The sequence below is a fragment of the Macaca fascicularis genome, chromosome 3 (genome assembly GCF_037993035.2).
Source record: "Macaca fascicularis isolate 582-1 chromosome 3, T2T-MFA8v1.1".
Lineage (NCBI taxonomy): Eukaryota > Metazoa > Chordata > Mammalia > Primates > Cercopithecidae > Macaca > Macaca fascicularis.
The window spans coordinates 10188627-10216251 of NC_088377.1; the positions used below are offsets into that span (position 1 = coordinate 10188627).

Here is a 27625-nt window from a genome sequence, read left to right on the forward strand (position 1 = left end):
GTGGTTCTGGAGTGAGTCACAGGTCATCAGCTTCATTACTTGGGGATGAATGTTTGTCCTGGGTACTGGGCATGCCTCTTACCAGCCATGTGACCCTGGATGAGTAACTTAAGTTCTCTGAGCAGGTGCCTCATCTACAAATGGGGATTGTCATTGCTCCTGTCGGTCCAAGGAGGAAATGAAATTGTAAGTAGCAGCTCACTCTGGACTGATGTAGCACAATTGGCTGACGATCATGGTCCTCCTCCTCCTCCTCCTCCCTTCCCTCCCTTCCCCTCCCTCCCTTCCTCCTCTTCTTATCATCAGGGTAAATCAAAGGAAAGAGCCATTTTTGCAGGTCCAAACGGTTGAATGTCAGGAATTTCACATAGTTCCACCTGCTACTTCTGCTCTGACCACTGCTAACAGTGACACACAGATGGCAGCCATCCCTGGTCACACAGATGCCAAAGTGAGCTCATTCTCCTGCTGTGTGACAGAAGAAAAGGCTGCCAGTCCCCAGAGCTTAGCGCAGGAAGCCTGCGGGGTAGCCGCCAGGTGATTTATCCAGGGTCCTCTTCTAGGTTTCACTATTGGCACCTGGTTAATGGGAAGGGGATTTTGGGACCTGGTGCTGAGATGGTCTTTTACTGTTCTTCAGAGCAAAGTCCTGTGAACCCTGACAGGTAGCACACTCACCTACTAGGTTTGAAGGCTCGCTTGTTCCTGTCTCTGGCTGGTCCACACCTAACTGCTACGTTGGTTTTTTCTGCTGCTTTTCTGACGGCTTCACAGTAGGAAGCCTGCTGTGTCCATCCCAGCCAGCCCTTTCTTTGTAAAAGTGGTAAGAAGATAACCCCATTCTAACTTGGTTGTTCTTTTTTCCTTTCCTTTTGCAAAGAATGCTTTTGCCATGGGGGTGAGAGGCTGCAAAGGTTTTGGAGCCATGGAAACTTAATCCTTGTGTGTCTAGCAAACAGGCCCCTTGGAGCAGCCGCATTCCATGCAGCACTGTGGCACCCGCTTCCATGGCCCTCGAGGACCCACCGTCCAGGATGCTCGGCGCTCTGTCTGAGCCCCAGCCTGCCTGTCTGCCATATTCCCCATCACTCTCTATTTCTCTCACATGGTACTAACCCACCTAGAGTAGGTTACATTTAATGGGGTGAGAAAAATCCACACCGTAAGAGAAAAGTCGCAGGTGAGGTCAAACTGCTTCCTCCCAGGAGGGAAAATGATTTTTTCTCCTCTCTGGCTCCCACACCGAAAATTCATACAAAAGGGCTCTTTTTATGTTTGATGTATTGCCTTTAAAAAACAAACCTTTCATGTTTTTTCATTTTTGGTTCATACCTCTTGGCCGACCCAGCAGGAACTTGGCAGTTGGTGAGCGGCTTCTCGCAAATGCTGAAAGCGGCCTCACTGAACAGCCACCGCTGCCCAGAGCCCTGGATGTGTGGGCCAGCGTGTGCTCGGCTCCGGCAGGGGTGGGGGTCTGCATGTTGTTGCCCCGGACATCCTATGTGGGGGTTCCGTATGCGATTCTTGCTACTTGGTATGTATTTGAATTGTTTTTGTAACAGAGGATGTGTCTTAGGGTTACCTGAGGCACGGTGAGCAGGTTTTATTTTGGACAAGCCCATATATTGCTATATTTTTCTATTATGATTCATGTCCCCAAAGATCTCTGCCGAGGCATACTTAACCCACTGTAAATACAAGCAAGCTCAAACGAAGGCACCCCTGCACCTCTAATTTCATTTTCTTCTATTTACAAAGCATATTGTCCTGCACCCAGATTCTTTGTCAACACCACTGCCAAATCAACACAGATGGGCAAAATGGTGGACGGAATGGCTTAATAACATTTTCCTGACTTCCTCATTTTTTTTACATGGAGAGAACACCACAATTCTGCCAGCGGCTGCTTCCAGAAACCGAAGTGCTCTGAAGGCTGACGGAAACGCTGGCCTGCCGGAGCGGTTAATAGCAGCTTCTGACCTGCCTTCCTGGGCAGACAGCCTCCTTGCTGTCTGAGCCTTCACAGCCCAGATTGGAGCATTCCTGCGTCCTTTTGCATTTTTCTCCATGGATGAACAAAAGCATAAGATCGTGGAAAAGGCAGCCAGATACAGAATATGTCTGTGTGGTTGTTTCCTGTCTTCAATCTGATTGAAAAGCCAAGGAAACACCATGAGACCCTCTTCCTAATCCTCCACCATTTTGGTGTGTTTGTTGGCTGTTTTCACTCACTACATCAGCCAACAAACACACGCATCAAAATGGTTTTCGTTTGTTTGTTTGAGTTGGAGTCCCACTCCCTCACCAGGCTGGAGTGCAGTGGCGTGATCTCATCTCACTGCAACCTCGGCCTCCTGGGTTGAAGTGATTCTCCTGCCTCAGCCTCCCGAGTAGCTGGGATTACAGGTGCATGCCACCACACCCGGCTAATTTTTGTACTTTTAGTAGAGATGGGGTTTCACCATGTTGGCCAGGATGGTCTTGATCTCCTGACCTCGTGATCTGCCCGCCTCAGCCTCCCAAAGTGCTGGGATTATAGGCATGAGCCACCACGCCCAGCCCAAAATGGTTTTTAATGATAATATCCAGGATGGGCCAGGATATAACGAAACAGGTACTTTTAAGTCTTGTTCAAACCCCAGTGGGCGTGTACATTAGAGCAACCTCTTGAAAAGCATAGTGTGGCAGTAGGCATTGGGAGTTGTAAAAAGTTAATATCCTTGACCCAGTGATCCTACTTCTAATAATCTACCCTTAAGAAGTGATCAGATACATGGCAAAGTTCATACTCACGAACATGTATAGTTAAGTACTCTGTACACACTCAATGGAATATTGTCCATCAGCAGAAAGACTGGCAAGATACAGAAATGCTCAGACCAATTAAAGTAAAAAGCAGGTTTCAATAAATTATTAATTCGTAGATTAAAATCTTAAAACATGCATCTTTGAGAAAGGACTGGAAACTGCGTAAGGTGACAATCCTTGTGTTAGTATGCATGATGAAATCTTTTGTTTCTGTTTTCCAGACTGTTGGGGTTACTCTCATAATTTTTAAAATTAATAAAGTAAATACCCTATACACTTCCGACCATGGTAAAGGTAAACATTACTTTGGTCTTCACTAATTTAGAATCTGTGATTGTCTTGACACAGATTACATGGAAATTTCCTAGTTTATGGACACAAAATTATAGGGAAAATGTGTAAATTACTTGAGTAGATCAAGCCCAAAGCCATACTCTGCTATAATTTTAGTTAATTAAATGTGTTTAAAATAAGTAGAACTACACTTTAAAAAAATGTTTATTACCACATCACTCTACAGTTTTCAGACTTACTGATTTAATTGTGTTTGTAACATTAAATGGATGAGGTGGTAAGTACTGTTTAAGAAGTCGAACAACCATCCTGGGCAACATAGCAAGACTGTGTCTCTAGAAAAATTTTTAAAATGAGCCAGGCACGGTGGCACACACCCGTGGTCCCAGTTACTTGGGAGGCTGAGGTGGGAGGATGACTTGAGCCCAGGAGGTCAAGCCTGCAGTGAGCTATGATTGCACTACTGCACTTTAGCCTGGGCAACAGAATGAGATTCTGTCTCAAAACAAACAAAAAAAAAATTAAAAGAAGTAGAGCGAAACAAATCATATCGGGTGGCTGTCATGGCCATAGGAAATGCGTCTTCTTATTGCCTTTTTCTGGTAGGATAATCAAGATATGCAGTTACTAACTAGAGGGACTTGCTCATACCCACTAGAACTCTCCTAATCAAAGAATGTATTCCTAATCTTTCTGCCCCTTCCCCCCAAAAAAAAGCGCCCCACAAAAACAACGAAATCCAACTCCTAGCAAGTAAAGAGCTCTGGCACGTGACTGCACCCCAGTCCTAGGACGTGCGAGTTATTCATCTTTACCAAAGAAGTTATTCATCCTCACTAAAAGTTCCTTTGAGTTTTTATAACTTCAGGATCCTTTTAATAACACACTCATTTTACATAATAATATCCAACGGTAATGCAGTGCATAAACCTCTCTCCCGGACCCTACCCACAGCTCCTCCTCCCACGCTCATTCCTGCTCTGGTCTGTAGCAGGAACTTTAATCTTCCTCTTTGCATTTTAATGCTCATCATAAAAAACGTTATGAGAAGTTCCAGGCAGTTTCATTTTGTGAAAGCACACCCGGCAATCTTGATTTCGTTAGAACGTTAAGCTCTGTTTACTGTTCTTGGCTTTATGAGGGTCACTCCGTGGGCCAGCGTGTAGCAGTAGGTCCAGAGGCCCGTCAGCCCCGAGTTCCGAGGGAGAAGCCACTGAGGTCCCCGCCGTTGACAAAGGGTCGCTGTGTGGTGTTGGTGTTTGCCTCACTCTTGGGCGGGCCCTGCGCAGTGGAATCATGAGCTCGGCGCAGCATGTGTGGGAGTGAGGTGTGCCCATCAGCTCTGTCAGTGGCACATGCCCCTTAGGGACATTCAGGAAGATGCTTCACTGAGCATTTGGCATGAGTGTGGAGAGGACCTGTGCACAGAACAGCTTCAGGAAGACAAAATGCCACCTCTAGGAAACATCTTAGCTTTATCTTTTGTGGGGAGTGGTGGCCCCACAGTTTTGTAGAAGCTTGAGGGAGTGGAGGGAATCTAGCATGATCAAACTCAAGCCAACTGGAGGGATAGAAAGCAAAGGAAATAGGAACCAAGCAGCAGCATCTCTCCAGAAAGCCTTAGCAGCCCTGCTGGTGGATAGGGGATGGGTCTTGTTATCGGCACCGGTGACCTGGGTATTTTATCAACCAGGGAACAATAAATAACAGCAGCCAGTGTCTACATAACCCTGACAGCTCATCAAGCATCTTCACAGGTCTTTTCCTCTTTTCTTAACTTTCCTTAGGGTCATGTGAGGTAGGAAGGAGAGAGTTGAGTTCTCTTTCTGTGGAATATCCTTGTGGTCGAGCACCTCTGACCAGGAAGCAGCGCCTGATTGTAAAATGGCTGCATCGGGAATATAGGTGCCGCCTCCTTTCCTAGAAAGACCGCAAAGGAGCTCTCCATCATGTCCATTTGATGATGAAAAGAAACCAGGGGAGAGGAACCAGTGTGGCTAAATAAACACCCACAGAGCTCTGCTTGGGCATCCCACGCAGCGTGGCACATTGTTCCCTAGGAGCCCTGGGCAGTGAAGGCTCCTGGGGAGTGAAGCCCAGTTTTATCTACAAGGAGACTGAGGCTCAGCCTAGGCAGGTGACCCCTGCAGGTCTTACCAGCCAAGTGCCTCGTGGGGTCTTCTGTGCCTCCTGGCTGTGGCAGGGGGTCCTTGAACCAGCAGCCCGTCATGATTAGGAACAGAGGCCGTGCTGGAGTGTAAATGGCCTACCAAAGAGGTGCCTCGTCCCACAGTGGCCCTGGAGGACTGCTCTCGGAGGAACATCCAAAACTGAGCCAGACCTGCACTCGGAGCGGCCGTGGCGGTGCTGAGGCACACCGACACCCACAACCCCATGCTCATGCGTGGCCTGGTGAAAACCTGGGAAGTCCATGCTCTTGCAATGTGTTCAGTGCTTCTTGGCCCCGGAAAGTTCCAGTGTTGAAATGTGGCTGCACGCAGTGCTGCTTGTGGATGGAATTATGAACTGTGAAGGCCGGCTTCATTCTCCCTACATGCTCACATCTTTCAGTGCACTTGGGGGTGTGCTGGGCCCTGACCACCCCTGCCAAAGTGAGCCATCCTCGCCCGGACTCTGACACCTCTGTTGTCCCTACTCCTTAAGAGGCCCGAGGACTTGTATCACTCGTTATCCTTCCCGTCAATGTCTTTTCTCCCTGGTTGGTTACACATTCAGTGAGAATGCAATTTTGCTTACGATTTCTTTGGATCCTCCCATATAGCTGATATGGCACTTTAATTCATAGGAGTCCAGTAAACACGTATTTATTATTAAAAACTCCACTGACTCGCTGTCATTTCAGATGGTTCAAGATGCCTTTCCCTCTCCAGATTTTTTAGGAAAAACTGAAACAAAGAAAATGCATGAAAAAGATTTATGTGTTTGGTTGGGGGAGGGGAAATTAAACTTCTCATAATAGTTTTTAAATTAAATTTTGTGCTCGTCCAAATCCTTTCCTTCTCCACCCCTTCCTCTGATATTCCCTTACTCATTAAAGCCCAGGATTTTGATGGTATTCACAGGGAAGCTGATTTACTGGAATAAAGAAGTTCTTTAAGTTTTAAATTTTGGAACGTTCCCAGTGTGTCTGAACCCGGGTTTCAGATTTTACTGGCATTTTGTTGGCAAAGCAGTCTTTGGAGCCCTTCCTTATTTGAGCGTGTTTCCTGACACCTTTGGCGGTATGGTACTGTGTTTTTTAGATTTAAAAAAAAAAAAAAAAAAAGCTTAAATAGAAAAGCATATATAAACATATACAGAAGATTGATTATAAGATGTCAAGCAAAATAAAACAGCAGCATACACTCAACAATTAACAAATGGGAAGCATTTTCTTTTTCACGGAGTAGGAAGAGGCAGGATGAAGGTAAAGAGACCAGGAGGTTCAGGAAACCCCGGAGAAAGGCAGCTTTTCATCCGGGCCCATTCTCCTCTCCTAGCAGAAGTGTCGCTGTTGAAACAGAGTTGAGGATACTGTCCATCCCACCATACTGAGCCTGTGGTCGGTGCCTGCAGCCGTCAGGGCCACAGACAAACACAGGATCCAACTCAGAATCCTGTGGAAGGGAAAACACACGATGGAGGTGTCCCCAGAGAGGGGAGTTCTGCCACCGGGGCCTGAAAGAGCAAGGGAGGAAATAGTATTTTCCAAAGACTCAAAGGTGGGAGGGAGTGGGTGAGATCCAGAGTCCTAAAGCTAGCATCCTGCTTCTTGGGGAAACCTAAGAGCATTTCCACAGAGGCCAGGAGAAACAAGGCCAAGATACACCCACTGCTTCCACTTCTGTAATACTTAGCATCGTCCTGGAGGTATTACCCAATCCAAGTGGACACAGAAGCCAGTTGGAGACATAAGAATCGGAAAAGAAGTAAAACTCTATCTGTGGATGATATTGTAGTATACCTGGGAAACCTTGAGAATAAAGGATCAAACTCAACTCACACAGTACAAGGCTTCAGTAAGGGAAAAGGACATAAAATGTCTTGCCAGCACAGAATCCACCCAGAAGCACGAACCACCCAGGTCTCAGGGCATCAGCCCCCACAGGCAGAGAGCTGGGAGAGATGGGTAGAAAATGGAATTGCGGGCAAGGGATGGAAAATAACCATTTGAACGAACATCTGTTAAAGAATTGGATTCCGAACCAGGTTTCGTTCACGGAGGCCATAAACCCAGCGTGTCGTGGAGCAAAGCCCTGCCTGAAAGAAAGAGGCCCCTTATCCCACTGACTGAAGAGCTAAGCTGGTGCTAAGCATCCCAGACAAACGAGCTCTGACGTGTTGGTTGATCTCTGGCAGGGTGGAGTGCAGGGAAGGCTCTGAAGAGAGGTAGGAGCTGCGCGAGGGAAAGAGGAAGGTGACACGCAGGGCGTCAGGGTGGTGAAAGGCACACTGGTTTCCAGGCCAGCTGGCAGGGCAGGGCATTCTTCCTCGTCACTACCCCGAAGGTGACAGTACCTGGGGTGGAAAGCAAGGGCCCAAGTGGCCGGGTGGAGCCGCCCCTCTGGAGGAAGGAATTCGTTACCTTCACGTTCCTTTGTTTGCCCAGGTGTTTCAGACACCCCTTCACTCTGTAGGTAAAGAAACTTATTAGTATTATAATTTATGTAAATTTCATAAGGGAAAATGAAGTATTTGAAGCAGAAAATGTACAGAGCTGGGAAAATACCTATTCAGACACATAGCACAGAACTGATGAACTTGGCTGCGAAGCTGGTGGTGTTCACTTTCAGAAAATGTAAGATGACTCTGTTTCAGTTCTCAGAAAAAGAAGATAAAACAAGAACCCCCATTTTGATGTTATTATTTGGCAGTCAGTTTCCAGATCTTTCTAGAAAGCCTTATAGCCTCCAGCAGTGTTAAACTTATACAAATGCATGTTAAGAGGCTAGCTGGCTGGGTGTGGTGACTCACGCCTGTAATCTCAACACAGATGAAGCCGAGATGGGCGGATCATCTGAGGTCAAGAGTTCAAGACCAGCCTGGCCAACATGGCAAAACCCCATCTCTACTAAAAATACAAAAATTAGCCATGCGTGATGGCGCATGCCTGTAGTCCCAGCTACTTAGGTGGCTGAGGCATGAGAATTGCTTGAACCTGGGAGGCAGAGGCTGCAGTGAGCAGAGATAGTGCCACGGCACTCCAGGCTGGGCAAAGAGCAAGACTCTGTCTCAGTTAAAAAAAAAAAAAAAAAAATGGTGGTATTTCTACCTTGAGATTCTGTTTTGATAAGAGCAAAAGATTATTTCCTAGTGAGTCAGAAGATGGGCCTCTGAGCCAGGCAAACCTGGTTGACTGTTCTGTGATCTCACCAGGCCACTTCTCCAGTGTAGCTTCCACTCGTCAGCAGTAAAATGAGACTGCTTGGCAATGATGATGTCTTGAGACTCTCCCTTGAGAGTCACTGGGACATTTAAATGAGAACATGGCTCATACCAAGGGCCCAGCATGTGGATGGGTGTTCAGTCAAAGGAACCATTGCCTTGCATGCAGTGTTGAATCTTGAGATCTACAGCTGAAGATACCCCTTCCCCATGGCCCATTCATTCATCCATTTACAAGACCTTGGAGAAATCTTACAGTGAGTGGAATGATGGTGCCATGTTGGCTGTTGTGCTCACTGTTGGAAGCCTGCCATATTGAGGTGGCAGTCAAGTGTGTGTGAGAGTGTGTATGTGTGCGTGTGAGTGTGTATGTGCGTGTGCACGTGCATGTGTGTGTGCACGTGCACGCACACGTGTGTGTGTGCATGAGACACCAGCCCTTGCTATGCTTTATGGGGCTAAAAACGACATCTGGCAGACCTGACATCTGGTGATCATGAATGAAGCCACTGTAGGGAGACAGAACACCAACAGGAACTCAGACACACTAAGTGACTGTCTTGCATGTAATGGTACTTTCTGGTGCACACTTTATGTCCGAATGCCAATTCTTTGTTCCTTTCCCCTTTTTTGTTTTCCTCGACTGCCGACCCCCCTCTGGCTCTAGAAAATGAAATCTCTCCATCTGTGGGACTATTGTTGTGCCGTCCTAGTGCATATCAAAATAATGCGATGCTTCATTTCAATCATTGAAGGAACCAGAAAAGAATTACTGCCTCTTTGATGTTGTAGCTCTGGAAAATTTTTAAAAGAAATGTAGTTTTAAAAATGTCATTGAAAAATCGCTTTGGGAGCCGTGGTTTTAGAACCCCAGTCTTTGGACCAGCTGCATTCTAGCCATCTGGGACACACCCAAGCTCTGGCTCTGGAGGTTGGGATTCAGAGGGTATCTGGGGTCTTAGTATCAGTTTGTTTTTGCTTTGTGTTTTAAAACTGCAGGCAATTCTGATGTGCAGCGTTGTTTGAGAGTCTAGCTCTGGAGGCAGCTTTGCCTCTGTGACCTTGATGATATGGCCAGGAACCCATGCTTGTTGAGGTGGGTAGCTCCTAGCAAAGACTGAGGCATTTGTTAAAATTGAGCAAAAAGCATTAATGCAATACAAAACATCTAAATATGTTCTCATCTGTTTCTGGAGGTTTTCTTTGTTTTGGTTTTGGTTTTGATTTTTTTTTTTTTTTTGGAGACAGTGTCTCACTCTGTCACCCAGGCTGGAGTGCAGTGGTATGATCTCGGCAGTCTCTGCCTCCCAAGTTCAAGTGATTCTTGTGCCTCAGCCTCGAGAGTATCTGGGACTACAGTTGCCTGCCACTATGCTGAGCTAATTTTTGTATTTTTAGTAGAGATGAGGTTTCACCATGTTGGTCATGATAGTCTCAAACTTCTGACCTCAGGTGATCCACCTGCCTTGGCCTCCTAAAGTGCTGGGATTACAGGCATGAGCCATTGCAACTGGCCTGTTTCTGAAATTTTAATGGAAATGGTTGAGGAGAGTCTTAAAAGTGTTTTCCTTTGCCGTTCGGTAGTGCTCCCTATTCTCGTCCACGCCCTCTCCATGGAACACATTTTGTGGAATGTTCAGAGGCCTGGTCATTCTGCACTGATCTCTACCAGAACTGGTCCAGACCTCTTGAGGAGGTCAGGTCTCCAGCCTGTTTGTCTGGAGTATTAAGGTAAAGCCTCAGTTAAGGTTCTTATATGTAGATTCTTAAATGTAGTCCACATTAATGTAAACTCATTGTCTTACTACCCATGTGCTGCAAGTAACTCACACAGAGCTGTAGGTGCAAAGATATTTGATTGAGAACAGGAGTTCTGAAAGCTGTTTCAGGAAGAAATCAAAAAGGTTTCTTTTGGAATTTTCCTACAGGATCACTGGCAGAAATTTCTTTTTAGTCTTCCTCAGAAGGAGTACTTCAGTGGAAAAAGGATGGGCTCATCAAAAAGAAGGAAAATTTTCAAATTCATTTTAATGAAGTAAATAATATTGATATTAAATCTGTTAAAGACAGTATAAAAATTATAGGTCAGTATCACTAATGAGCATCAATGCAGAAATTCTAAATAAATATTAACTAACAGAATCTAACATTAAGGCAATAATACACCATGACCAAATGTGATTTTTTTTTCTAAGAATGCAAGGTTGCTTTAATATTAAAAAACATTAATACATCTATTAATCATTAATATATTAATAGATAAAAGAAGAAAAATTATGATTATCTCCATAGATACTGAGAAAACACTTTCTAAAATTCACCACCCTGTCCTGATTTTTAAAAATTCCAAAAATAGGACTTAATGGATAATTTACTGACTTGTAAGTGTCTGTGAGTCCTAGATAGCATCTTATATAGCAGGGAAACACTAAGAACAGAAACATGGCAAGGATGCCCACTGTCTCCACTTCTTTTTGGCATTGTACTAAAGGTATTAGCCAATCCAAACAGACAAGAGAAGTCAGTTAAAGGTATCATTGAAAAAGAAGTAAAACTATCTGTTTGCAGATGAAATGAGAAACCTTAGAGAATCAGTGACTCTCTAACTCAAAAAATAAGAGAATTCAGTAATAGAGCAGGGTATAAAATTATTATACAGAAATCCATAGTTTTTATAAACAACAAGCGATAACCAGTTAAAGGAAATTATGGGATATATTCATAATAGCAACAAATAAGAGAAAATACATAAGATAGCACTTAAGAAATATGCACAATCCAAATGAGATCACTTTAAAACAATCTGAAAGACACAAAAGTATGTTTGAACAAATGTAAGTCATCCTTTGCTCATAGATAGGACAACTCAAAATCACAAAGGTGGTCAGTTCTCTCCAAGTTAATTTATACATTTAATGTGCTTAGACTAAAAATACCATCAAGGCTTTTTTTTTTTCTTTTAGGCAGAGTTTCGCTCCTGTTGCCCAGGCAGCCTCCCAAGTAGCTGGGATTATAGGCACACACCACCACGCCCAGCTAATTTTATATTTTTAGTAGAGACGGGGTTTCTCCATGGTGGCCAGGCTGGTCTCAAACTCCCGACCTCAGGTGATCCGCCTGCCTCGGCCTCCCAAAGTGCTGGGATTATAGGAGTGAGCCACCGCGCCTAACCCCATCAAGGCCTTTTTCAATGGAGCTAGATAAGTAGATGCTAAAGATCATCTAGAAAAGCAAATATGCGAGAATAGCCAGGAAAACAATGAAAAAGGAAAGCCACTGGGAATAATAGCCTGGCTAGATTTTAAAACATGCTATAAAGACTATGAAACTGTGCGACATTGGCACATGAATAAATGGAGGGACCACCAGAAAGGAACAGAAAGTCCAGAAATAACCCCAACTACATTTGGAGATTTAGAATATAATAAAGGTAGGGTTTCCAATCCCTAGGGCAAATGGTAGACTTTTTTTTTTTTTTTTGGGACAGAGTCTTACTCTGTTGCCCAGGCTGGAGTGCAGTGGTGTGATCTCATCCCACTACAACCTCTGCCTCCCAGGTTCCAGCGATTCTCATGCCTCATTCTCTCAAGCAGCTGGGATTACAGACCCACATCACCATGTCCGGCTAATTTTTGTATTTTGGGTAGAAACAGTGTTTCGCCATGTTGACCAGGCTGGTCTCGAGCTCCTGACCTCAAGCGATCCACCTGCCTCGGCCTCGCAAAGTGTTGGGATTACAGGCGTGAGCCACTACACCGTGACTAAAGGGTAGACTTTTTAACAAATGGTCCTGGAACAATCTGACAGACTTTTGGACAAAAAGATAAAATCAGACCCATACCTTTCATCAGACACAAGAATGAACTGCAAATGGATCAGGAATCTGAGTTTTAAAAATGAAATCTTGCCGGGCGCAGTGGTTGACCCCTGTAATCCCAGCACTTTGGGAGGCTGAGGCGGGTGGATTATGAGGTCAGGAGATCGAGACCATACTGGCTAACACAGTGAAACCCCATCTCTACTAAAAATACAAAAAATTAGCCGGACATGGTGGCGGGCACCTGTAGTCCCAGCTCGGGACTGAGGGAGGAGAGGCAGGAGAATGGCGTGAACCCGGGAGGTGGAGCTTGCAGTGAGCCGAGATTGTGCCACTGCACTGCAGCCTGAGCAACAGAGCAAGACTCCGTCTCAACAAAAATAAATAAATAAATAAATAAATAAATAAATAAATAAAAATGAACTCCTTTAAGTACTGGAAGTAAGTGGATGAATTCTTGTAAAACCCGGGCATAGGGAAAGGTTCTCTAAACACGACACAAAAAACAAGAGGCAATAAAAAAAATTGATATATTTGGCTCCATAAAAATGTAAAAATAAATAACTTTTGGGTCAGGTGTGGTGGCTCACACCTATAATCCTAGCACTTTGTGAGGCTGAGGCAGGTGGATCACTTGAGCCTAGGAGTTCAAGGCCAGTCTGAGCAACATGGTAAAAACCTGTCTCTACAAAAAAAAAAAAAAAGCCAGATGTAGTGGTGCATGTCTGTGGTCCCAGCAACTCAGGTGGCCAAGGTGGGAGGATCACTTGAGTTCAGGAGGTTGAGGCTGCAGTAAGCTGTGATCACACCACTGTACTCCAGTCCAGGCAACAGAGGGAGACCCTGTCTCAAAAAAAAAAAACCCACAAAAACCAACTTTTGGATGGCAAAAAAACATGATAAGCAAAAGAAAAGTGACAAACTGGGTGGTAATATTTGCAACAGATATCACTAGTATTCTCTAATACAGTGGTCGCCAACCTTTTTGGCAATGGGAGCCAGTTTCATGGAAGACAATTTTTCCGTGGATGAGGTGCAGTGGGATGGTTTTGGGATGATTCCAGGATGATTCCAGTGCATTACATTTCTTGTACCCTTTATTTCTATTATTTTTATTATTGTTACATTATAATATATAATGACATAATTATACAATGCACAATAATGTAGAATCAGTGGGATTCCCGAGCTTGTTTTCCTGTAACTAGATGATTCCATCTGGGGGTAATGGAGACAGAGACACCCAAAGTATGTTGCTTAAGTCTGGTCTACTATGTAGTCACCCTTTGGTTGCTGTCACTGCAGAAAACCCTGCTTCACAAAGATAGGATGTTGGAAGTAGAAGCAGGCTTCGCAGTGCTTTTGTGGCAATCTCGGGATACTCCACCTTGACTTTAATCCAGAACATATGGAGATGTGTAGTTGTCTCAGACATACTTTTAAGGCCACTGGATGCAGCTGTACAATTGAAGTGGATCAACTCATTTGCCACTGTGAAGCCTGCAGCTTAATTGTCTCTTGCCACTCACTGAGAGGGAGGGTTTTGATACGAGTCTGCAAGCAGTTGATTTATTATGGTCTCTGCAGTCAAACGTCTCTGCTAATGTTAATCTGTATTTGCAGCCACTCCCCAGTGCTAGCAACACCATCTCAGCTCCACCTCAGATCATCAGGCCTTAGATTCTCATAAGGAGCACGCAACCTAGATCCCTTGCACGCACAGTTCACAATAGGGTTCACGCTCCTATGAGAATCTAATGCTGCCGCTGATCTGACAGGAAGCGGAGCTCAGGTGGTAACGTGAGCTGTAGGGAGTGACTGTAAATACAGATGAAGCTTTGCTAGCTTGCTTGCCCACCTGCCTGCCCTCTTCTCACCTCCTGCTGTGCAGCCTCTGGAGGGTGGGAGGGGTGGGGCAGAGCTGAGGACCCTGCCCTAATATATAAGAAACTCTTAACTTTTGAGTTAACTCAAAAGACATTAACTGGTAATTGACTGTGTGTAGACACATGCACAGACACACACCACTGTCCATTGGTGAGGCTGTAGGGAAACCGGTATCTCTGCGTGGCTGTGTGCAGTAGTGGGGGTTCTGGCAGAATCTGATAAAGCTACTAGTGTGTTTACCTTCTGGCTCAGCATCCTATTTCCAGCAGTTTACCCTGAAGATATACCTTCAGCAATATAAAAATCTATGCAAATAAGAGTGTTCATTATACTGTCCTTTTAGGAACTACCTAAATGCCTATACGTAAGAGAGTGGCTGAAGAGGCTGTGCTACATCCACAGAATGGAGTCTGCTCAGCTTTAAGAAAAAATGAGGAGCCAGGCGCGGTGGCTCATGCCTGTAATCCCAGCACTTTGGGAGGCTGAGGCAGGTGGATCACAAGGTCAGGAGATTGAGACCATCCTGGCTAACACCGTGAAACCCCATCTCTACTAAAAATACAAAAAAATAAGCCGGGCGTGGTGGTGGGCGCCTGTAGTCCCAGCTATTCCAGCAGCTTGAGGCAGGAGAATGGCGTTAACCCGGGAGGCAGAGCTTGCACCGAGCCAAGATTGCGCCACTGCATTCCAGCCTCGGCAACGGAGTGAGACTCCGTCTCAACAAAAAAAAAAAAAAAAAAAAAAAAAAAAAGAGAGAGAAAGAAAAAATGAGGAAAAGCTCTGTGAACTTACAGACTGCTCCCCGGGTATATTAAGTGCGGGGGGGAGGGGTTAGGGGAGTGGAGGAGGCAAAAGAGTATCTACAACATGGTCACTTTCTGTAAGACAGACAAGGAAATAAGAAAGTAGGCATGTATCCATTCATTTATACAAAAAGGAACACAAGAAGAATAAACCAGAAATGAATGAGATTTTGATTGCACTTTACAGAAAGGAGATGGAGTGGCAGACCTAGCTAGAAGGGATGGGTAGGGGAGCGTGACACTTCTCAGAGTATACTTGTCTGTGTGCACTTCTGACTCTGAACCAGGTTAAACAATGGAAAAAGAAAGAAGGATTGGTGGGGTTTGGGTGTGGGGGTAAAATGTAACCTAGAAGTACAGTGAAACCTAACCTGATTTCAGACAAATAACCACACTAACGTGAAGGGGGAAAAAAAAGAACAAATCCAAGGAAATGTTCAATACAATATTTGAATCTATACCCTCAGGCTAAGGGCAAAAAGAACTGTAAACAAATGTTGAACTCTAGTTAGTAAGTGTGATTTCACAGTGATACGGGTCAGCACTGCCGAGACCACTTCCCCTGTGTATTACGGTGTTGAGCAAATGAATAAATAGTGTAGATAATGCGAGCCAGATTTCTCACTATTGGAGAAGGAATTTATGAATATAGAAAAAGCGGAGGGGCTAGAATGGACCTTGTGGTGTTGGATTGGATTGGAGTTTATGATGAACTCATGGTTTTCAAACTGGATGGGTGGGTGGATGGATGGATGGATGGATGGATAGATTACATAGAGAAAGAAGATGAGAATCTAGAGGAAGAAAGGAAGGAAGGAAGGAAGGAAGGAGGGAGGGAGGGACGGACGGACGGAAGGAAATACAGTTGACCCTTGATTTCTCAGGGGTATGAACTGCAAGGATCTTCTATACATGGAATTTTTTCAACCAAAGCAGATTATTCATGGGATGTGAAACCCATGTATATGGAGGGCCAATTTTTTGTGTGCTCAGGTTCCACAGAGCTCATTGTGGGACTTGGGAGGCAGTCTGGAACAAATCCTCCATGAATACCAAGGGACAATTATAATGCATATATACACCCTAGACACACATACACACATTTTCTGTCTCTTTCTTAGCCCCAGTTTTGTTTTAAATACCATTTTTCACCAAAAGGAACCAGAGCTCCTTGGAGAAATAGCTGATTCCAGGGCAGGGGCTGAGAAAGTTCAAGATGAGCCTAGAACCTCTTGTGCCTGAAAGTAGAGACCTCTTATGCTGAAAGATGACTGGGACACACCAGTAGGACCCAGGAGCCAGACTGAAGGAGCATTCACTTGCCAGATGTGTGGCAATTTGAGTATCAAAATAAATAATGATAGGAAGGCATACAATCTGTTGAATAAAATAAGAATCCATAGGTCTACTCTGATATAAATTAATTAAAATATAAATAATAAGTGGAGGGGAGAAGAAAAAGTTACTCCTTACAGTAGAACCCAACAAGTGAATATGGAAGAAATGATGGCTCAGAAAAATCTATTTGGCAGCCATCAAGTAAATAATTGATTCAAGGCCAGGCACGGTAGCTCACACCTGTAATCTCAGCACTTTGGGAGACCAAGGCAGGTGGATCGCCTGAGGTCAAGAGTTCGAGACAAGCCTGACCAACAGAGAGAAACCCTGTCTCTACTAAAATAAAAAATTCACTGGGTGTGGTGGCACACATCTGTAATCCCAGCTACTCAGGAGGCTGTGGCAGGAGAATCGCCCAAACCCAGGAGGCAGAGGTTGCAGTGGGTGGAGGCTGCACCACTGCATTCCAGCCTGGGTGACAGAGTGAGACTCTGTCTCAAAAAATAATAATAATTGATTCAAGCAAGAATCATTCATGGATACTAAAACTAGTAGATTAAATTTCATGAGAAACAGATTTATCTCCCCATAAGTGCATATTAATTACAAAGGATTTTAGTGGGAAAACCCAGCACAAACCACATAACCCTGTGGGTCAAAGTTCACATCCCCGATGTTAGGAGACAGCACTGCCTGCCTCCCGATCAGGCCCTGAGGTCACAACATCGCTTCCGTGTATTCCTGCTAGAAATGCACGCCTGAGTCTTAGAACGGGGGTATCAGATTATCTAAATCGAGGAACATAGGACAAAATAACTGCCCCTGCTCTTCCAAAAATGTCTGGATCATGAAAAATAAAAAGAAGGCTAAGAAACTGAACCACATAAAAGGAGACTAAGGAGCCGTGACAGCTGAAAGCATCAGATGATCCTGGATTTGATTTTAGACCAGAAAAAAAAGCAGTATTACTAGGACAATGGATACAATTTGAATACACTCTATAGATGAGATCTGGGGTTGGCACAGTTTGACCCTTCGGCCAGATCTGGCCTGCTGCCAGTTTTCATGCCACATGAAAGCTAAGCATGTTTTTTACATTTTAAAGGGTCAGAAAAAATTTTAAAGAATAAAATTTACATGACACTTTGGGAAAGGCAAAACTATAGAGATAGTAGAAGTACCAGTGGTTGCCAAAGGGTTCGGGGAGAGGAAGGGATGAGGGATGAATAAGCGAAGCACAGGGGGATTTTTAGGGCAGGGAAACTGTTCTGTGTGAGGCTGACACGGTGGCCACAAGATGCGGTGCGTTTATCAAAACCCACAGAATGCACAGCACAAAGCACGAACCCTAACGGAAGCAGTGAGCTGTAGTTAACGATCCCATACCAAGACTGCTTCAGAAATTGGAACAAATGGCCACACCACATCAAGATGTGAATGATAAGGAAACTGTTAGGGAGGGGACATATGGGAACTCTTTCTGCACAGTTTTTCCGTAAACCTAGTTACTCTAAAACAAAAACAAAAACAAAAAACCTATTAGTTAAAAGGAATATATTGTGATACACGAACATTATGTAAAATTCAAATTTTTATGTCCATAAATGTTGAAACACAGGCGTGGCTGCCTTTGCTCTCGGACGGCAGGTTTGAGCAATTGAGCACACAAAGCATACGACCTGCAGAGCCTACAGTATTTACGCTCTGACCTTTTATAGAAAATTCTGCTGACCTCTGGATTAGATAATAGTGTTATATCAGCTGGGTGTGGTGGCTCACGCCTGTAATCCCAGCACTTTGGGGGGCTGAGGTGGACAGATCACGAGGTCAGGAGTTCGAGACCAGCCTGACCAACATGGTGAAACCCCGTCTCTACTGAAAATACAAAAATTAGCTGGGCATGGTGGTGCACGCCTGTAATCCCAGCTACTCAGGAGACTGAGGCAGGAAAATCACTTGAACCTGGGAGGCAGAGGTTGCAGTGAGCCAAGATTGCGCCACTGCACTGTAGCCTGGGTGACAGAGCGAGACTCCGTCACAAAAAGAAAAAAAAAGAAAAAGAAAAGAGTAAAATAGTGTGGTATCAATGCTCTTGATTTCCAAGATTGTACCATAATTAGGTAAGATAAACCCTGGGTTTTAGGAAGCTACACAGGAGTATATAGGGATACAGAGACAGTAGGGCTGCAACTCACTCTCAAATGGTTCAGAAAATAATGATGGATAGACAGATGGACAAAACGTGGTAAAAAGGGAACCTTTAGGAAATCTGAGTGCTGTGTGAAGGGCATGTAGGAATGCTTTGTACTCTTCTTGTAACTTTTCTTTAAGTCTGCTATTATTTCAAAGTAAAAGGTTAAAAAGAAAAAAAGTATTATAGACCTTACAGGCAACCAGAACTTGATTTGAATTTCTGGTTAGATTGCTATGTGGCTTCATAGAAGTGGTTTTGCCTTTCTGAGACTGTGTCCTCTTGTCTGTGAGGAAGGACTTCTTCTCAGCTTTGGAAGGCTTGGATGAGATCACGCACCTGTAATGCCACTCATAGCACACAAAATTAGCATGAATTCCGGGTGACCAGTTGAAACATCTACCTGGTGCTTGCAGAAACACTGTTCGCAGATGTCTGCTTGCTGTGTAGTCCACGTGAGTCGGTGTCCATCTTCTGAAATAGCAGCACTTCCCAGTAGCAGACCCTCTTTGGGGGCAGGTGACTTATGGTCAAGGCTTGTGGACACTCTCCCCCAGGAGCCGCTCCACACCCAGTTGTAGAAGACACATATATTTATGAGTTCTGACCAGCCTGGAAGGGAAGTTGAGAGGATCATGTGGAGGATCTGGAGACTCCTGGCGGAGGAGTGGGGACAGATAGTCTGAGTCCTGGTGTGGGGTGGGGCAGTGAAGGCTTGCCATTAGAGGCAGGGATCTACCATCAGGGCTGCCACTGAGGTATAGGCACAGAGGTGGCTGCGGGTACCATGAATATTTCTCTCTAGGCAAGCTTCTTTGCTCATCTGTAAATTCTGTAACAGCACCAGTTTAAGATAGAAGGCAGTGGATGCTCAGATGTCCAGTATTTATGGTGAGGTGTCAGGGTAAGAAACAGTGGCTTGTATTCACTTTGATTGGATAATACAGAGCAATATCAGTACATGCTTGATTTACCAGAAAGGAGCCTCGTTCTGAAAGCTGAATCCACTGGGCTCTTTCTTGGGAGCCATGAAGTGATTTATTTAGCAGCAGTATGGACGCTCTTATGCTGGACATGGGGAAGATTAGCCAAAAACCTAAGAAGGGCAGGTATGCCAGGAGCTGTGGAAATGAAGCGGGTGTCTCTAACAGAGGACCTGACCCACAGGCGTCACTGCTTCTGGGGAGCTCCAGCGGGAGGATCGTGATGGCTCAGCTTGTGGTGAACAGTCCCGATTCCCGTGTTGCCTCCGACTGAAACACTCATCCTGTTCTACACCAAGAGCGGAAAGGGGATATGATCTAAAGCCTACCAATGGGGTGCGTTGAGGAAAGATCAGGCCGTAGTGTCAAATCCAGAATAGAATGGAAGAATGTATCAATAAAACTGTTCTGTTACCTGCCTGAGCACACCTCTGACCAACAGTGTTTCTAAGCAGTCGCCTAAGCAAAGTCAGCCAAAGAGCCTGTGCAACCAACTATGTGTAGCTTTGCTGAGTCGGTTCAGAGACCCTAGAATTGGAAGTGAAGATTCTGCATCCCCCGTTGCTAGTGTCACTTACACGGTTTTTAGCCTAGATAGAGATCACCTTAGTGTGTGTAGGTAGAAGTGATGACGGGTGGGTACAGAGAGGAGAGGCATCACCTATAGAATTTTTGAGGAGTCCTAAAACACACACATTCGTTCCCACCATTCCATTCCTTCCCTCCCTCTTCCCGACTTCCCTCCGTATCCCCAAGAGGAGGAGGTAAGGGGAAGCTCTGCTTGTCTTCTGGCGGCAAGAAGTTCTAGGATTGACATGACAGGGACCACGTTGCGGATTCCGTCATATTTCATTTTTAGTGACACTGCACAACATGTTCCATTTTATAGGTGACTGGAGAGACTGAGAGAGATGGATTCCCTTACTCCATGTTTATATCAACACTGGGATTCGAGTCCAGATCTGTCCCATTCCCTGTCCGAGTCTCCACTCTGCTGTGATGTTTCTAAAGTTCCCTGGGAACCTTTCTGTAGCTGCCAGGAATAATATCCCCGGGGTCCCTGGCTAGGACCCTGCAGTGTCCTGGGGCAGCAACCTCAGCTTTGTGCTGTGGACCCTGCCGCCAGTTCAGAAGTCGCCTGTCAGAAGTCGGGCCTCTTCTACCCCTGACTGTGTCCCCGTGCGTTGCACAGTCGTCTCATGGGCCTCGCTCCATTTTACGGTGGAGGCGTTTTTAGCAGAAACCACTGTTCATTTTCTTTCAAAAAATGATATTGTGCATTCCTGCCGAGAAAGTAGCTTAAAAAAAATTATATTAAAGTGTGACTTTAACAAAAATGAAGTATCTTGATATTTTAGCTTGTTAACTTTTTGGAAAGTGCTACTCAGATGTAATGTACATGTTTTCACGATGTAACACGTTTTAGAAGTGGTTCTGAAAAGAAGTTGGGCGCTGCCTCCTTTGAACTACGCAGAGGGCAGCAGGGTTATGAACAGTGGGAATTCATCTTCCAGTCAGCTTTTTAAAAATGAAAAATAACTCATGAACCTTCAACGTGTGACTGCCTGGGGCCCCCTTCTCCCTTTTCCTCCCCACCCCCCGTTGGCTTTCTTTTTCATGCATGAGAGTGTTTGTCTCTCCGAAAGCTAAGAACCGCGTCAGAGCTGAGAAAACTGCAGGGGAAAGAAGATAGCAAAGAGAAGCACAGACCGGTGCCAGGCCAGGACCGTGAGCTGAGGAAGCCCCCCAGGTCCGAGGGAGACTTCAAGGTCGCCTCACACCCACCCATGCCAGACTGCTGCAGGGCATGATGCCGCAGACTTAGGGGTAGCTGGGGTGTGTTTTCCAGAGAAAGACTTTACAACATCTTTTAGAAACGGAGGCCAGTCTGAGGTACAGCCTGGCGTCCAGAGGCCAGCTGCCCCCAGCGGCAGAGTGCCAGCCCTCTGTGGCCTTGGCCTGTGCAGCAGAGAATGAGCACGGGACAGGTATGGCAGCCTGGGAAAGCTGCCTGCACGTGGCCAGCCTTTCTTTGCCAGTCGGTGCTGGAAAGGAGGTTGTTCCACCAACTAGTGAACTGGCGGCTGCAAGCTTAATCCACTTACAGGTTGGGCTTAAATCAATCTTTTTTAAATAGCATTTATAAAATGAATGCACTACAATTACAAAAATATTGGAAAATTCAGTAAAGTATAAGAAAGAAATAAAAATCACTTGAAATCTTACCACCCAGAGATTATATAGAACAACATAAAGGAGACATTTAAATCATCATATAATTCTACTTATACACTTCCACCTTCTTTTTATTTATTTATTTTTTTGAGACGGAGTCTTGCTCTGTCACCTGGCTAGAAGGCAGTGGTGGGATCTTGGCTCACTGCAACCTTCGCCTCCCAGGTTCAAGCCATTCTCCTGCCTCAGCCTCCTGAGTAGCTGGGACTACAGGTGTGTGCCAACATGCCCAGCTAATTTCTGTATTTTTAGTAGAGACAGGGTTTCACCATGTTGGCCAGGATGGTCTCGATCTCTTGACCTCATGATCTGCCTGCCTCAGCCTCCAAAATGCTAGGATTACAGGTGTGAGCCACCACGCCCAGCCTCTTCCACCTTCTTGAGATAACCACTGTTAATATGTGTCCGGTATTTTTATTCTTCTTCTTCTTCTTCTTTTTTCTTTTTTGAAACAGCATCTTGCTCTGTTGCCCAGGCTGGAGTGCAGTGGCATGATCTTTGCTTACTGCAGCCTTGAACTCCCTCCCTCAACTGATCCTCCCACCTCAGCCTCCCAAGTAGCTGAAACTACAGGCATGTGCCACCATGCCTGGCTAAATTTTTGTATTTTTTGATAGACATGGGTTTTTGCCATGTTGCCCAGGCTGATCTTGAACTCCTGGACTCAAGTAGTCCACCCACCTCAGCCTCCCAAAGTGCTGGGATTACAAGCATGAGCCACTGAGCCTGGCTCCTGTATTTTTCTATAAATACATATCTTATATAAAGAGAATCATTCTATGATACTGTTTTTAAGCCTTCTTTTTAACAATATAATAAGAATATCAATAATTATGTATCTACAATATCACTGTAAGATCTTCAAAATAAAAAATTTTTATCAGAAAAATACTTTATAAAATATATCTGTGTTTTCTAAAAAGAGAGCAATCATAAAATAATACACACTTTTAATGAGAAGCAGGACTTACCTAGATAACTTATGTGCTACTTAACACTTTTCTATATTTTTCAAATATGTCCACTCCCCAAGATAACTGCCGCTAATATTTTGGTATATTTCCTAATAATTTTTGTTTTGTTTTTTGAGATGGAGTCTCCCTGTGTTGCTCAGGCTGGAGTGCGGTGGTGCAATCTCAGCTCACTGCAGCCTCCGTCCCCTGGGTTCAAGTGATTCTCCTGCCTCAGTCTCCCACATAGCTGGGATTACAGGCACCCGCCACCATACCTTGATAATTTTTTGTATTTTTAGTAGAGATGGGGTCTCACCATGTTGGCCAGCTGGTCTCGAACTCCTGACCTCAAGTGATCCGCCCGCCTTGGCCTCCCAAAGTGCTAGGATTACAGATGTGAGCCACCACGCCCAGCTAATTTTTTTGTATTTTTAGTAGAGACGGGGTTTCACCATGTTAGCCAGGATGGTCTCTATCTGATACTAACAAGTGAGCAGAAATCCTTAAAACCAGTCTGTTCAGACCCAGTGATACCCTTAAAAATGGTTTACTTCCTGACCCAGTGACTGTACTTCTACAGAATTGAATCCTGAGGAGGACTCAGACAGGGTCACAAAATAATTCAGGGGCTCAACTGTTCACCACGGCATTATTGATGCAGTGTGAAAAATCAGAAATAATCCAAACAGCCCATTGTTGAAGAATAAAAAACCCCACAGCGGTTCCGCATGAACGCCCAACATATAGCCATCAGTAATGTGGGCAGATGACCACCAGACACTTTTAGGTGATTTAATCAGGGTGCAAAATCCTATACAGCATGAGTCCAATCATGTTTTGAAGTATGCTTTTAAAAATTATGGCCGGGCGTGGTGGCTCAATTACAATATTATATTTAAATGTAAAAATATGCTTTTTTCCAAAAAAAAAAAAATCGAAATAAATTTTAAATCAAAAGATTACCCAGTCTGGGCAACATGGCAAAACCCCATCTCTACCAAAAAATACAAAAGTTAGCCAGGTGTGGTGGTATGAACCCATAGTGGTCCCAGCTATTCGGGAAGTTGAGGTGGGAGGATCCCTGGAGCCCTGGAGGTCCAGGCTACAGTGAGTTACTGCACTCTAGCTGAGACAACAGAATAAGACCCTGTCTCAAAAGAAAAAAAAAAAAAAAAAGATAGGTTACCAATCATATTAAAGTTTTAAAATAAAAGAAAAAAATCTTCATATAACCATCATTAACATTTTGACTAATCTCCTTCCCACCCTTTTTTGAATTTTACATACTTGGAATAAAAGTATATGTAGTTTTTGACCAGGCACAGTGGCTTACACCTGTAATCCCAGCACTTTTGGGAGGCTGAGGCAGGAGGATCGCTTGAGGCCAGGAGTTCAAGACCAGCCTGGCCAACATGATGAAACCTCATCTCTACTAAAAATACAAAAATTAGTCGGGCATGGTGGTGCAGGCCTGTAATCCCAGCTACTCAGGAGGCTGAGGCAGGAGAATCACTTAAACCTGGGAGATGGAGGTTGCAGTGAGCCGAGATTCATGCCACTACACTCCAGCCTGGGCGACAGAGTGAGACTGCATCTCAAAAAAAAAAAAAGTCTCTATACTTTTGTATGCTGCTTTTTAATTTGACATACCAGTGCAAGCCTTTCTTCCACGTTGCTATATAGTCTTCAGAACTATAATAATTTGATTACAAATTATTCCATTGACTTAATCTATCAGAATTTATTTAACCATTTGCCTAATAACAGTGAGGTTATTTCCATATTTTTACCTTTATCACACTGTAGTGAATGTGGACTATTTTCTTAGGTTCAGATCCCCGAAGTGCATGGACTTGGTCTGAATTTACATTATTTACATTTTTGTTCATTCAGATTTTTCACTAATTCATGCTGGTCTGTCTTTAGGTTATTCTCAATCATTAAAGCTTAATCTTAAAGGACCATGTGACAATCAGGACAGTTCCATTGGCAGAGCCTCCGTGGCTACTGAGCTGTCCTTAGTAACCAAAGGGGTCAGGAGACTGTCTCGTTTGCAGAGTGACCCTTAGGGGGCTCCGGATGTTTCAGACTCAACACAAGAGGACAAAACAGAGCGCTTTTCTTGAGTGCCGCCCTGGTTCCACAGTGAATGCACTCGGCTGCCACTCACAGAAAGCTTTTACTCCACAACCTTTGCCAGCAAGGAAGGAAAATATACAGAAGCAGGGAGGTAATCATTATGTAACCCCCCTCCTTTTTGTTTTTCCTTTTTCGTTTTGTAAGGACATCATCCACTAAGGATGGAAATGCATTTATGGTTTCTCCTTTCTGCTAAAGCAAACTCAAGCAGCTTCATTTTCAGAAATGCAGAATTGACAGGGTTTATAAATGCTGCTTTGTTGACTGTGAGCCGTGCGGTTTGGCCCCAGAGTTATCTCAGATAGCACAAATAAATCTGGCGGCCTCCAGTTGTCTCAAACTGAGCATTAGCTCCTTCCCCCGTTGTCTCCCTCCTTGCAGAATTTCCTCTTGGCCTTCAGCACAGACTCCCTCTTCTCATTAATATGCCCTGTTAACTGCTGCCAAACCTCTAGCAGTTTAGTGCATATGTTCCCTTAATCATTTCTCTTTGTTCTAGAAGTCTGTGTTTGGTTTCTGAACCAACCATTTTCCTGCCCCTCTCATCGCTATCCCTGGCTATAGCCTATGACTGTCTACCATCTACATGTTTATTTACAGAACATCCTAGATTGCCTTTGCAGTCTGCTCGCAACATGCTAAATCGTCCCCTCGACCCCTGCCTCATCACCTCGAGAGCCCTGGGCCTTAGGAAGCCAGGTGGAGGGTTGCTGGACCCTCTAGAAAGCAGAGGTTCCTGAAAGACAATGTTAACTCCCTGCACAAAGACTCCTTCTTAGATTTTCTGCTGGTACAACACAAGAAAAGGACGCTTTCTTCTTGGACCCAGTGGCGTACAGCACACTCGATCTCAATGAGTTATTCATCGTGTCCAAGAGAAATACTTCTGAGCTGTATTTCATGTGAGATGGAGTGGGCCTGGCACATGGGCGGCGAGGCCGGCCTGCTCACCGAGAGCGTCCTGTGCCTGTTCCAGCAGCCGTGTGGGAAGACAGCTGTGTCACCAGCTGAGCCCCTGCCCTGTGTGTCCTGAGGTCTTTTAAACACTTGGAGGGTCTTCTGGGCTCCTCCTGTCCTAACTGAGGTCTGCACACGCCGTCAGGCGGAGCTCCGTGAGCCATCGGCGCACAGTGGACGCTGTTGTTTCTCTCTGCTTTTAAGTATTTTTCTTCTCTTGCTGAGTTCCAGCCATTTGTAAAGTTCCACCCAGTTTCTGTAGCTGGGAGGGGAGGATGATAAGCTTCTCAGAGCATGGTCTTTCTTTAGAGCTCCTTTGTCCTCAGCAGGGCCACTGTGGAAGCCTAGAGACTTACTATTAGAAACTTTATGTTATGACGAAATGCCATCTTTTCTGCATCCCTGTCCTGTCCGCTCCTGTCCTTCCAAAAATCAATCAATCAATCAATCAAAGAGGCCCTCTCATCTGCACTGACAAAGAGGCCAAACCTGATCTTTGTTCTGTTGATGGATCCTGCCTCGAACTGCACCTGCGCAGCACCTGATCAGCAATTCCCAGGCATGCAGAGAGAAACTGTCCTACCACGGGATTACAATAGGGAGAGCGCGGCTTGCAGGAAATTCTCAGAGTGGGGTTTTTTTAATGTGATTTTTTTTCTTTCCTATTTTTGGAAAAAAGTTAATATCCACTCATTTGGTGGAGATGTAATGCACTTTTCTACCTATCCCCCAAAGGAAAGTTTGTATTCTTTTCAATGAAACCATTTTAAAAGCAGGACTGAAGGCGAAAACGATGCAGGGTTCTCCTGCGTCCTCAGAAGGTGTGGATTTATTTACCATAGTTAAATCATAATTAGTTCTCAGGGGATAGTATGTCTTTTAAACAGCTTTATTGCCACCATATTGGTTTTCTGAATAATCAGAAACCTCTGTTAAGATTGTGTTCTAGTGTTCGAACAGAAACGCACCCTAAGTAGGAACAAATGTCAGGAATTGCTAGTTGTCACTTGAAGAAGGTACACACATTGGGGGTGGGGGGAGAAAGAACTTGGCAGGCTATTCTGATGAAATAGAATCTAACCGAGTCTTAAATAAATGGAGTAACGCTCAGGCAGGTACACACGCCCCCTCCCATGCTGTTTTTTGATATTAAAAGGTGCTTTCTTCATCTCTTTTCATTCTCACAACTGAGGTTAGAAAGGAGGGTGATATCCCCCTGGCTCCCCATTCCTGAAGGCCAGTGGAAACCACAGTTGGCCATTCCGTGGCCACACACCCTCAGATGCATGCAAACCCTGTCCCTCCTGTGTGAGCCGTTGGTGCCGCGTGCGTGTCCATGTCTGGCCTGACCAGTCTTTCCCCCTCTTTGCAGGTTGATGTTTCAGACACCACAGGAAATGGGTTTAATAGCGATCGCAGCCCGGCAGACCCAGGGCAAAGGTCAGTCATCTTTTGTGATCATTGCTGTTGCTTTTGTTTCCTAAACTCTGCAACTCCTGTGGCCCAGGAGCCCATTGAATGTGTGTGCTGAATATCTGGGGGACTCAAGTTAGTAGTTTCTGTTTTCATAACCGCCTGGAATGGAGGAAGAGGAAGAGGAAGAGGGAAGCACTTAGTAGGTTCAGCCTTAGTAGAAAGTTCAGCCTTAGTAGAACCAAAGCATTCTCTCTAATCACCATGCTTATGAATCACTGGACATTTGCCTATGATGGCAAATGTGACCTATGTGAATTCCGGGCTTTGCAATTTAGGAATCCTCACTGTGCTCCAGAGACATTTATTTTCCTGAAGGTTCCCCATAAGGAGCCTTCTGTGGCTGTACCGAGCATCACGTG

General features: G+C 44.8%; 1 protein-coding gene across 32 annotated transcripts in view; it reads left to right on the forward strand.

The window, feature by feature from the left end:
• The window catches only part of HLCS (holocarboxylase synthetase), a 247497-nt gene that overhangs the window by 203782 nt on the left and 16090 nt on the right, over nucleotides 1-27625 (forward strand). For all 32 annotated transcript variants that reach the window (XR_012432008.1, XR_012432005.1, XR_012432007.1 and 29 more), the window contains one exon: nucleotides 27163-27230. Coding sequence is in view for 23 of the 32 variants with exons in the window: in XM_065541386.1 (XP_065397458.1) it covers nucleotides 27163-27230 (68 nt within the window). In the remaining 9 variants the exon portion in view is untranslated. The remainder of the gene's footprint in view (nucleotides 1-27162; nucleotides 27231-27625) is intronic.